Below are 13,571 nucleotides of genomic sequence, written 5' to 3' on the forward strand. Positions count from 1 at the left end.
TGTGTATATATATATATATATATATATATATATATATCAGGGTTTGAAAAAATCCGCGGGAAATTGAGTTTTTTCATTTAGTGCTCATGAACTTTAAAATTTTACTATGAAAATATTTTTATTTATGAAATAGTGTCGTATAAGCTTAAAAATAGAAATAAATCCAAAAAATTTATGTAAAATGTATATTAATAAAATTAAAATAAGCTTAAATAATGCACTATCACCAATACATGATTGAATCTTTATTGTTAAATACACAACGTTTCAAATTTTTTAACTGAAGCACTATAATATATATATATATATGTGTGTATATTGCAAATTTATAATCAATAAATATTTATAATCAGTAAAAACTAAAATTTCATCTGACTTTCACCTTTAATAAAATTAAACTGGAATAAATATTTAATGGTCTTCCATATTTTTATAATACAAATAATAGAAAGTGAAATTAAAATTACGCATAATCATAAGGAGTATCAGTTACTTGTCCCATTTTTCAAATATTTTACCTTAGAAAAAAGACTGCATTCTTAGGTAAATTTTACTTTTAGAATTTCTAAAAACAAATTAATCTTAAAATTATAAAAAAGCATGAATAAAAAGTTTTAGCTTATTTTTTTAAAACCAGAAAATAAAACTCTTAATTTGTTAATTGTTGTTTTATGTATCACTTAACAGAAAAAAAATTTTCGTTTGTTTTCAATTTTTTTAAAACATGATTAAAAGAAGCAAAATAAATTATATTCAAATGAAATCTTAAAAATAATATTTAAAAATCTTAAAAATAATACTTTAATTTTTAGCTGTTTTTAATGGTGATAATTCTCCAAATAGTCAAAAATTGTCAGCAGATGTTAAGAGTTAACTTTAAAAAAAAGTCAATTTTTTTATTTATTATTATTATTATCATACAGCAAAGTGTCTACATTTCTCACTTAGATGGTGATACACTTTTATAAGTTTTGTAGCTTTATCTATTTCTAATCTATTTTGTAGTTTACTCCACACCAAACCAAAAGTTGAAAAGTGTCTTTCGATAGAGACGGAGGATGCTGATGCTGTGTGTAAACAAAAAAGAATTGGCAGAAATTTTGCGGAAGCTTGGAATTTTTTTCTTTTTTTTTTGCTATAATTTTCCACTATTTTTTGATGAAAACTGTTGAATAACGGTGTTAAGCATCATTGATTTTGGAAAGTATTCCGGATCGGAAGTTTTGAAAGCCATAACACCTGGCAGAAATTCTTCATGATGCTTAGAAAGACAGTTTTCTGCTAATTGCTCTTGTTCATCATTTAAAAATTGTCTCCTTGTTTCGGGATCCAGGATGCATATGCTAATAAAAGAGGTGGCTCAACAACCACATGGAATCTTTTTCCAAAATATTTATGGGGTTCTAATTCATCCCACGATAGTAAGTTAATTCATAGTTCAACAGCTTCTAAGATTGAAATGTTTTCTGATTGAAGCTTTTTTAAAGCTTCAGAAACAATTGATATCTGTTTTTCCAAATTGATAGTTTATTGGTAAAGCCAAACATTATTTAATATTTTTGACAAATTATATTCTTCATTTTGATGTTCAAGAGCAATCTCTTAATATTTATGATAATTATTGGCATAAGCTTTTACACGGTCACAATATGAACTTTTGGGGCATCAAGCAGTTTTTTTCATTTGCCCATCCATGTGCTTGATGCACATTTCGAAAATATTTGTATCTTCCACGATGTGTCCAGTGATAGTAATAGGAGAAACTTCCTTTTCAACCAAATTTCAAAAAAACCAATTTGTGAAAAAAAACCACCAAGTGGGTTTTTTCAATGATGTGGGCCCACCCAATAAAACCCGGGCTGGTTTTTTCAAAGTGGGCCCACTTGGCGAACTCTGATATATATATATATATATATATATATATGAATAAAACATTTTGGGACCACCAAACTCCTTCCCTTTCATTTCGTTTAATAGCAAAAATTGGTATTTTTAATTGGTATATAGCAATAATTGGTATTTTTAGGCACATTGATGAAAATTGACAACAAAATGGATAAATAGAGAGGGATACTGATCAACAATTCATCAAAGAATCTGTTTTGATTGGTTAAGCAATTGACAGGAAAGAAACCTACGAGAACAAGAAGCAATTGTTATGAGCAGTAAACTGTGACAAGTTTAAGTGGCAAATTTCCGGTGATAATTACAAAGTAAACGAAAGCATAATTTTTTAAGGACTATCCTGAAAAACTGCAATCATTAAAAAGTGAGAGCTAAGCTTTCATTTACATTATCATATCCAAATTCAGCACCTTTGAAAACATTAAAATTATTTTTATCAATGTTAGAGAAAAAAAAAATTAAATATTGTTGACTAGTGTTTTTTTTTTTTTCATTTCATAACAAAGCACATGAACATAAGAAAATAGTTTAATAATTGGTTATTATTTTTTGTTGTAGAAATCCGTATGCCATAAAGGAATACAAGAGTAGTATTAGAAAACTTAATTTTAAAAAAGTTTAATTTTTCCCAACTATAAACGAGGTTTGCAAGATTGCTATGATATTAAATTCCATTATAGAAAAAATAAAATCACCTATACATAAAACTGAATTCAGTTCTATCATATATTATGAAAATGCTCTAACAATTTTTATTTATGGGTTAAAATTAAATTCAGATTTTCTAAGAATACTGTAAAAATGTCTTTTTTTCAGGTTTTCCTAGTAAAGAAACAAAAAAAAAAAAATAAAGAATATACGAGTATCAGTATGAAAAAAATTACTCTGAATGAAAAAAGTGATCAAACCTTATTAGTGGCTATATGGAGAGCTGTTTGTCCTAGAGAATCAGAGTTATCAACATGTACTGCAGCTTTGAGTAGAAGGTTAACACATTCAAAGTGATGGTGAATAACAGCCAACATCAAAGGTGTTTTTCCACATTCATTCTTTATTTCAAGAACTTCAGGAGCAACAGTATCAATCAATCTCTTTAGAAAATTTTTATTACCAGAAGAGCTTGCTATGTGTATGGGCAATGGCATCCTAGCTAATAATAAAAACAATTGTAAGCAGTATAAAGCAATGGTAGAAGCTAACATATTTGACAAAGTAATTCCCCAAACCAATGAGTACAGGGCCGGGATAGCCTGGTTGGTAGGGCACAGGTCCCATGTCCAAGAGTTTGCATTTTTGATCCCAGGCAGGCCGAAGACGTCCTGCGTAGTGAATGGAGACTGATGCAGGTTAAATCTGTTGAGTTGCAAAGTCCTCTATGTTCCCAAAAAAAATCAATACCTCTGGGAGTACTGATCCAAGAGTTTCCTTGTCTTAAGGATTGGGTTCAAAATTACAAGGCTAAGAAGTTGAACATGGGTAGTTGTAAACTCGAAATAGGGTCGGCTGTTCGACAATGGATATAAAAAAATTAGTCAGAGCCTTGGTCGCTCAGGGGATAGAGATGTCACTTTCTAATGAGATAAACTGGGTTCGAATCTCAGTGATGGCTCGTCAATACGAATTCCGCATCCGGCTCATACCGAACACAATGCTGATGTAAAATATCCTAGGTGGTAGACTGATCATGGGTTAGTCTCCTAGTTATCTGGCTAACCATGGGAGGTTTTCCTCTCCATGCAACACGAATGTATGTATTAACAGTAGTATCGATTGCCAGTAGTACCCAATCCTCACAAATTACAGGAGGAAGTAGCTTGAATTAAATTTTAAAGTAATTTGAGTTAATTTTAAATATTACGAGTTGCCTCGAGCAACATCATTCTCCCAGATGATAATGAAAACAGTTATTATTTATTTTGATGGGATAACATGCTTTGCTTAATCTAATAACGTAAAGTAATCCAGAAGCACAACAAATAATAAATAAACAATTTTAGTGTTATTGTGTTGAAATTTGTGGTAAAGTTTTGAACAGGATTTTGTAGTGTTATTCAGTACTAATAAATTGCAGCTGATCTCTCTCCATACGTAGAACGGGTATTCAGCTAGTAAATTAATACAAAAACTATGAATAAATGATAATTAACATCAATATTTATACAATAACATATTGTGATTGTTTAAATGAAAATAGAATTTTAAATTATATTTGTATTTTAGTGAATACTTTCTTAAAGGGGAGATGTCCTATGACATCTGGAATATTCAGCCAATAAAGATGTTTGTGTTTTAACATACTTAGTATGTAATTATTGTTACCAGTCCCATTACAGTTAACAAATAATATTATGATAAAATAAATGTCACAAATAAAATATTAAAAAAAAAGAAACATAAAACGAAGTAGACAACAAATTGATCGTCCTCTTTCATGAATTTTCTCTTGTTTTTTTCATTTGATTTTAAGAGTTAGCAGCACAAATATTCAGATGTCCGATTCTAATGTTTTATTCCTCTCATTTGTTTTACTTTAACAGTTCATATCTTTTCATCAATTCTTTAAGAGTGCTTACTGAAGCAGTGTAAATGTAGAAACCACTACATGTTTGTTTTTAAAATTTTACAAGTTTAAAAGCCCTTTTGCACCTAAGCGATGATTGTTGATACGGACACGTCTTACTGTTACGGAAATATTCTCAGGGCAATAGAATCAGAAATATACATGTGATTATTAATTTATTTTTTATATCTACATCTACAACAAACAACAGAACAACGCATCTAAAACGGCGGAATGAACAAAAATTAGCTCACCAAAAATTTAAACACATTAACGTGCGTTGTTAAATTTACTTAACAACGCATTTAATCTTAAACAGAGTCTGAAGTTCATTTTTGCTTAAAAACTTCATTAAGAAAAGTTATTTTCCTTAACAAAGCTGTGCAAATTTTAAGAACATGTCTTTTAAAACAAGTAATTATTTCAAAGAAATATAAAGAAAATATAAGAATTATTGAATGAAATAAATTATTTTAAGTTAGTTTTTTGGTGATCCCACCTAACGTACATGGTATCTCTTTAAAAGCTCAAATAAATACGAAAAATACTCAAGTATTGCAGTAAATTTTTGCAACCAAGTTGTGCTAAAACCATTTTTAATACTTATTACAGCGGGTTTTAATACTTATTATTTTTAATACTTATTAATCTTAATAATATTCTGGAGAATACCAATGATAAGTGTTGTTGACTGACGGGCATTTTTGGAGCTCTTTGCAGTATGCAATATTTTGCTTATAGCTCACTTATCATAGAGTGAGAATTTTATTCCCTAAAGAGGGAATGGCTCACCCTGCTTTGGTAGCCCGATGACCTGAGAAGTAAATTTTTAAATTTTTTAAAGATTTATTTTATTTAATTTTTTTATTTCCCTTTCATTATTTTAACGTGAATTAAGTTTTCTTTACCAAAATATTATTCGGAATTTTTAAACAGCGTTTAATATTTATTTAAAAAGAAATAAACAAAAATAATAAAATTTTTATTTCATATTTTTCTAAAATTTCTTTTCCAATATTTTAACGTGAATAAAGTGTTCTTTACCAAAAAGTTGTTACTTTGCTTTTGATGTTGTTGTTACTTTACGTCGCACTAGAGCTGCACAATGGGCTATTGGCGACGGTCTGGGAAACATCCCGGAGGATGATCCGAAGACATGCCATCACAATTTCGATCCTCTGCAGAGGGGATGGCACCCCCGCTTTGGTAGCCCAACGACCTGGGCGCGAAGTCGAGCACTTTACGGTAGCACAGTTTAACGAGGACCAATACCGCTCACCCTCGGTCCCTACGTAGGCTGATCAAAGTGGTCACCCACCAGCCCACTGACAGCAGCCAGTGATGCTCGACTCCGGTGTTCCACTGGGAACCATGTCTTAACGATCAGTCCACTGCGGGACACTTTGCTTTTGAAAAGAGCGAATAATAGCTAAAAAATGGATGAATTTCGATTCCCATGCTAAGCGTTTAAATGACCCTTCCTTAAATATTAACTTAGAATTTTCAAATTCGTCCGGAAATTATTTTATTTTGTTTCATTTTATTATTTTTTTTTAAATATTTTAACGTGAATAAAGTGTTCTTTATCCGTAAATTATTATTTTTCTCTAAAAAAGAGCGAAAAATAGCTAAAAAACGGATAAATCTCTGCATACAAATGACCAAATACATACAGATATCTGTACTTAATATAAACTTATGATTTTTGAACTCGGCCAGAAATTATAATTTATTATACTAAGCAGTTGTACCAAAGGAATTTTTATAGACAAATTAGGGGGGGGGGCCAAAATAGGTTCCGTTAAAAAAACGCAGAGAAGTTATTTTGGCATAATAATCAGGGAAACAGTCTATGAGGCAATATATAGTCAGAAGCGTTAGTTAGCCGAAATAGTAAGTTGTAGAAGTTGTAATTAGAAATTTGTGGACCGAATTGTCAGGGGTTCGATCACTGCCGAAGAGAAATTTTTAATTTTTTTTTATTTATTTTCGTTTATTTTATATATTTTCAATATTATAACGTGAATATAATGTGTTTCTTATCCAAAACTTATTATTTTTCGTTTGAAAAGAAGGAAAAATAGCTAAAAATAATAGCAATAGAGCCGCGGGCTAATTAGCCGAATCAGTAATTTGAAGAATTTGTAAGTAGAAATTTGTGGACTGAAGTGTCCGGGGTTCGATCCTGGTCAAGGAGAAATTTTTAAATTTTTTTAAATTTATTTTAATTTATTTTATATATTTTCAATATTATAACGTGAATAAAGTGTTCCTTATCCAAAACTTATTATTTTTTGTTTGAAAACAAGGAATAATAGCTAAAAATAATAACAGTAGAGCCGCTGGCTAATTAGCCGAATTAGTAATTTGAAGAATCCGTAAGTAGAAATTTGTGGACTGAAGTGTCCGGGGTTTAATCCTGGTCAAGGAGAATTTTTTTTTTTTTTTTATTTATTTTAATTTATTTTATATATTTTCAATATTATCACGTGAATAAAGTGTTCCTTATCCAAAAGTTATTATTTTTCGTTTGAAAAGAAGGAATAATAGCTAAAAATAATAGCAGTAGAGCCGCGGGCTAATTTGCCGATTTAGTAATTTGTAATTAGAAATTTGTAGACTGAAGTGTGCGGGGTTCAATCCCGATCAAAGGGTAATTTTTAAATTGCTTTTTTTTAAAACTTATTTATTATATTTAATTTATTTATTTTATTTATTTCAATATTTTAACGTGAATAAAGTGTTCATTATATAAAACTTATTGTTTTTCTCTTGAAATGAAGGTTGTTGTTGTAGTTCATTTACGTCGCACTAGATCTGCACGATGGGCTATTGGTGACGGTGTGGGAAACATCCCTGAGGATGATCCGAAACCATCTCATCACAATCCTGCAAGTGAAGTCGAGCACTTTTGAAATGAAGGAATAATTGCTAAAANCTTTGGAAAAGAGTGAATATTTGATAAAAAAAAGGATAAATTTCGGCACCGATGCTTCGCACTCAAATGACCCTATATCTCCCTTTGATATTAACTTATAACTTTCAAACTCGGTCAGAAATTATTTTTTCCTATACTAAACAATCGTAACAAAGGAATTTTTTACCACAAAGGGTCAAAATAGGCTCCGTTGAAAAACAGCGGAGAAGTTCTTTAGGCATAATATTCGGGGCAACAGCATGTGAAATGTGGCATGGCCAGAAGTGCCACGTTCTAGTTAGCCTAATTAGAAATTTGAATCCAAAAATTATCATTTTATTTTCGAAAAAAAAAAAGCGAATAACAGCTGAAGAACGGATAAAATTGAGATCCAACGCTACGCATACAAATTAACCCGTATCCCCCTTTAAAATTAACTTATAATCTTCAAACTCGGAAAGAAACTATTGTTTAATATACTAAATTAATACGGCTAAGACCATGAGCTAGTAACTTACGCATTGAGCGAGGGGGCGTTGGTTCGACCCTCAGCTGTGGTCAATTTTTAAATTTTTTTTATTTTTTCTTCTTTTGTTTATTTTACATTAATTTATTTATTTGATGTGTTTTTCGATATATTAAAGAATCACATATATAAAAGAGAATATTTTTAATCGGGAAATTTCAAATAATGCTTAAAAACTGGAAAAATCCCGGAAAATTAGTTTATTTATAATATATTATTTTTTTAAACTCCTTTTACAATATTTTCATGATAGTTTAACTGGTGAAATATGTTGTTCTAAGTATGAAATCAAGGGTGTCTCTTTGTGAAATAAAGCTTAAATAAATAATATAATGTAAAATAAGCAAAATAAGAAAAAAATAAAAAAAATTAAAAATTGACCACAGCTAGAGTTTGAACCAACGGCCCCTCGCTCAATTCGTAAATCACAAGCACATGGTCTTAGCCGTTGGACCACGCATATACAAGGAAAGCGCTACAACATAGCTTCAAGAACCCTCTCCCGGTTTGCTAAACAGAAGACTTAAGGGGCCATTTCAGCCCCCCTAATTGGGTTATAAAATTTTGCTTTGGTAGAAGGGTCCGGCACATGGAGGCCTATATTCGGTCCGAGTTTGAAATTTATAACTTAATATGAAAGGGAAGTAGGTTGGCTTGAAATTTGATCCTTTTTCCCACCATTTTATTTTATTTTATTTTTTATTCCATTATGCTTTCTTTTACAAAGAGACACCCTTGATTTTTTACTTAGAACTACATATTTCACCTGTTAAACTGTCATAAAAGTATTGCAAAAGGAGTTTAAAAAATAATATATTAAAAATAAACTAATTTTCAGGGATTTTACCAGTTTTTAAGCATTATTTGAAATTTCCCGATTAAAAAAATTTTTTTTTTATAGGATCCTTTAATGCATCGAAAAACACATTAAATAAATAATATAATGTAAAATAAACAAAATAAGAAAAAAATAAAAAAATTTAAAAATTTGCCAAAGCTGGAGATTGAACCAACGCCCCCTCACTCCACGCGTAAATCACTAGCACATGGTCTTAGCCGTTGGACCACGCTTATACGAGGATCGCGCTACGTCATAGCTTCAAGTACCCTCTCCCGGTTTGCTAAACAGACTTAAGGGGCCATTGCGGCCCCCCTAATTGGGTTATAAAATTTTGCTTTGGTAGAGGGGTTCGGCACATAGAAGCCTATATTCGGTTCGAGTTTGAAAATTATAACTTAATATTAAAGGGAAGTAGGTAGGCTTGAAATTTGATCCTTTTTCCAGCCATTTTATTTTATTTTAATTTTTATTCCATTATGCTTTCTTTCACAAAGAGACACCCTTGATTTTATACTTAGAACAACATATTTCACCTGTTAAACTATCATGAAAGTATTGTAAAAGGAGTTTAAAAAAATAATATAATAAAAATAAACTAATTTTCCGGGATTTTACCAGTTTTTAAGCATTATTTGAAATTTCCCGAATAAAATTTTTTTTTCCTTATAGGATCCTTTAATGTATCGAAAAACACATTAAATAAATAATATAATGTAAAATAAACAAAATAAGAAAAAAATAAAAAAAATTAAAAATTGACCACAGCTGGGGTTTGAACCAACGCCCCCTCGCTCCATGCGTAAATCACTAGCACATGGTCTTAGCCGTTGGACCACGCTTATACGAGGATCGCGCTACAACATAGCTTCAAGTACCCTCTCCCGGTTTGCTAAACAGAAGACTTAAGGGGCCATTGCGGCCCCACTAATTGGGTTATAAAATTTTGCTTTGCTAGAGGGGTCCGGCGCATAGAGGCCTATATTCGGTCCGAGGTTGAAAATTATAACTTAATAATAAAGGGAAGTAGGTTGGCTTGAAATTTGATCCTTTTTCCCGCCATTTTATTTAAATTTTTTTTTTCCATTATGCTTTCTTTCACAAAGAGACACCCTTGGTTTTATACTTAGAACAACATATTTCACCTGTTAAACTGTCATAAAAGTATTGTAAAAAGAATTTAAAAAATAATATTATAAAAATAAACTAATTTTCCAGGATTTTACCAGTTTTTAAGCATTATTTGAAATTTCCCGAATAAAATTTTTTTTTTCATTATAGGATCCTTTATTGTATCGAAAAACACATTAAATAAATAATATAATGTAAAATAATCAAAATAAGAAAAAAATAAAAAATTGACCAAAGCTGGGGTTTGAACCAACGTCCCCTCGCTCCATGCGGAAATCACTAGCATATGGTCTTAGCCGTTGGTCCACGCTTATACGAGGATCGCGCTACAACATAGCTGCAAGTACTCTCTCCCGGTTTGCTAAACTGAAGACTTAAGGGGCCATTGCGGCCACCCTAATTGGGCTAAAAAATTTTGTTTTGGTAGAGGGGTCCAGCACATAAAGGCCTATTTTCGGACCGAGTTTGAGAATTATAACTTAATATTAAAGGGAAGTAGGTTGGCTTGAAATTTCATTCTTTTTCCCGCCATTTTATTTTATTTTATTTTATTTTTCCATTATGCTTTCTTTCACAAAGATATTACTGTAATCAACGGCCAACTCTGGCTTCAAGTACCCTCTCCCGGTTTGCTAAACGAAAGACTTAAGGGGTCATAGCGGCCCCCCTAGGTGGTCCATAAAAATTTGCTTTGGTTGAGAGGTTCGGCTCATAGAGGACTAATTTCGGTCCGAGATTGAAAATTATAGCATAACATTAAAGGGAAATAGGTGGGCTTGAAATTTGATCCTTTTTCCCGCCATTTTATTTTATTTTATTTTTTATTCCATGATGCTTTCTTTCTCAAAGAGACACCTTTGGTTTTATACTTAGAACAACATATTTCGCCTCTTAAACTATCGTGAAACTATTGTAAGAGGAGTTAAAAAAAATAATATAATATAAATAAACTAGTTTTCCGGAATTTTTCCAGTTTTTAAGCATTATTTGAAATTTCCCGAATAAAAAAATTCTCTTTTATATATGGGATTCTTTAATATATCGAAAAACACATTAAATAAATAATATAATGTAAAATAGACAAAAGAAGAGGAAAATAAAAAAATTTAAAAATTGACTACAGCTGGGGTTCAAACCCAAGCCCCCTCGCTCCAGGCGTGTGTCACTAGCACATGGTCTCAGCTGTTGTACCACGCTTATACGACGATCGCGCTACAACATAGCTTCAAGTACCCTCTCCCGGTTTGCTAAGCAAAAGACTTAAGGGGTCATTGCGGCCCCTCTAAGTGGTCCATAAAAATTTGCTTTGGTTGAGAAGTTCGGCTCATAGAGGACTAATTTCGGTCCGAGTTTGAAAGTTATAGCTTAATATTAAAGGAAAATAGGTGGGCTATAAATTTGATCCTTTTTCCCGCCATTTTATTTTATTTTATTTTTTATTCCATTATGCTTTCTTTTTCAAAGAGACACCTTTGATTTTATACTTAGAACAACATATTTCGCCTCTTAAACTATCGTGAAAATATTGTAGGAGGAGTTTAAAAAAATAATATAATATAAATAAACTAGTTTTCCGGAATTTTTCCAGTTTTTAAGCATTATTTGAAATTTCCCGAATAAAAAAATTTTCTTTTATATATGGGATTCTTTAATATATCGAAAAACACATTAAATAAATAATATATTGTAAAATAAACAAAAGAAGAAAAAAATAAAAAAATTAAAAATTGACCACATCTGGGGATCGAACCCACGCCCCATCGCTCTATGCGGAAGTCACTAGCACATGGTCTCAGCTGTTGGACCTCGCATATACGAGGACAGCGCTACAATATTGCTTCAAGTTCCCTCTCACGGTTTTCTAAGCAAAAGACTTAAGGGGCCATTGCGGCCCCCCTAATTAATGTATAAAAATTTGCTTTGGTAGAGGGGTTCGGCACATAGAGTACTAATTTCGGTCCGAGTTTGAAAATTATAGCTTAATATTAAAGGGAAGTAGGTGGGCTTGAAATTTGATCCTTTTTCCCGCCATTTTATTTTATTTTATTTTTTATTCCATTATGCTTTCTTTCACAAAGAGACACCCTTGATTTTATACTTAGAACAACATATTTCACCTGTTAAACTATCATGAAAGTATTGTAAAAGGAGTTTAAAAAAATAATATAATAAAAATAAACTAATTTTCCGGGATTTTACCAGTTTTTAAGCATTATTTGAAATTTCCCGAATAAAATTTTTTTTTACCTTTTAGAATCCTTTAATGTATCTAAAAACACATTAAATAAATAATATATTGTAAAATAAACAAAAGAAGAAAAAAATAAAAAAATTAAAAATTGACCACATCTGGGGATCGAACCCACGCCCCATCGCTCTATGCGGAAGTCACTAGCACATGGTCTCAGCTGTTGGACCACGCATATACGAGGATAGCGCTACAATATTGCTTCAAGTTCCCTCTCACGGTTTTCTAAGCAAAAGACTTAAGGGGCCATTGCGGCCCCCCTAATTAATGTATAAAAATTTGCTTTGGTAGAGGGGTTCGGCACATAGAGTACTAATTTCGGTCCGAGTTTGAAAATTATAGCTTAATATTAAAGGGAAGTAGGTGGGCTTGAAATTTGATCCTTTTTCCCGCCATTTTATTTTTTATTCCATTATGCTTTCTTTCACAAAGAGACACCCTTGATTTTATACTTTGAACAACATATTTCGCCTGTTAAACTATCGTGAAAATATTGTAAAAGGAGTTTAAAAAAATAATATAATGAAAATAAACTAATTTTCCGAAATTTTTCCAGTTTTTAAGCATTATTTGGAATTTCCCGAAAAAAAAAATTATCTTTTATATACGGGATTCTTTAATATAAAGGAAACTTACATAATGCGTAAAAGAAAGACTAAATTAAACCATATTTAAAACATCTAAATAACTAAATGGATAAGAAATGGATATAAAATGTTAAAAATTTATTCAATAAATGTTTCGAAGATGTCTCTGTTGTCTCTCCCAAACACACATATAACGAAAGTTGCCCTAGAAAANGCAGTCCATTAAAAAATTTCAATGTTATTTTAGTTTTTTTAAAGAAATTTCTAACTCCACTTAAGTCGTCACCCCGCTTAAGTCGTCAAAAATGTTCGGTCCCTTGAGTGACGACTTAACGAGGTTAACGAGGTTTATAATCTAATAAAATTATCAAACCAGATTATCTGAGATTCAAAACTGGAAGAGGAATAGCATTTTAAAATTTTCAAAAAAATTTAAATATTTAAAAAAAATATTTTTTCTCCCATTTTTTAAAATGTATTTCAGCTCTCACGTATATATTTTATAGAATAAAATTGTATCAGAGTTCTTAAATCTTTTTTTTTACCTCATACTTCAGTTTTTGCAACTTCGTTATCGTAGCAGTGCAAGCAGACTGAAACTGTCTGAGAAATTGTTCTGGGGGTCAGATTTCAAAAACTAGAGAGATGATTCTTTATTGTTTATAAATGAGATTAAAAGAAAATTATTTTTTACTTGACTTCTATTTCATTCGGCAATGTTATATGCTTTAAAAAAATCAACTCTGCCTTGCTATTAGTTTAGTATTATTGTTTGGAAGAAAAAAAATCTACAGATAATCTGCATTGCTCGCTGTCGTTTCAGTTGCCGGTAACATAATTAATTAGTTACTAATCCACC

General features: G+C 31.0%; 1 protein-coding gene across 5 annotated transcripts in view; it reads right to left on the reverse strand.

The window, feature by feature from the left end:
• LOC107451382 (inversin) overlaps positions 1–5,257 on the reverse strand; it is a 43,150-nt gene extending 37,893 nt beyond the window's left edge. Inside the window, exons 1-2 of one of the 5 annotated variants that reach the window (XM_043054756.2) lie at positions 5,138–5,257; positions 2,814–3,055 (exon numbers count right to left, since the gene is read on the reverse strand). In XM_043054756.2, the coding sequence (XP_042910690.1) occupies positions 2,814–3,050 (237 nt within the window). In that variant the 5' untranslated portion in view covers positions 3,051–3,055; positions 5,138–5,257. Of the gene's footprint in view, positions 1–2,813; positions 3,056–4,964 lie in introns of all 5 variants that reach the window. The other 4 variants (XM_043054755.2, XM_043054754.2, XM_043054753.2 and 1 more) reach the window with 4 other exon arrangements.
• Between the last annotated feature and the right edge of the window lie 8,314 nt (positions 5,258–13,571).

This window comes from Parasteatoda tepidariorum, chromosome 9, assembly GCF_043381705.1.
Source record: "Parasteatoda tepidariorum isolate YZ-2023 chromosome 9, CAS_Ptep_4.0, whole genome shotgun sequence".
NCBI classification, from domain to species: domain Eukaryota; kingdom Metazoa; phylum Arthropoda; class Arachnida; order Araneae; family Theridiidae; genus Parasteatoda; species Parasteatoda tepidariorum.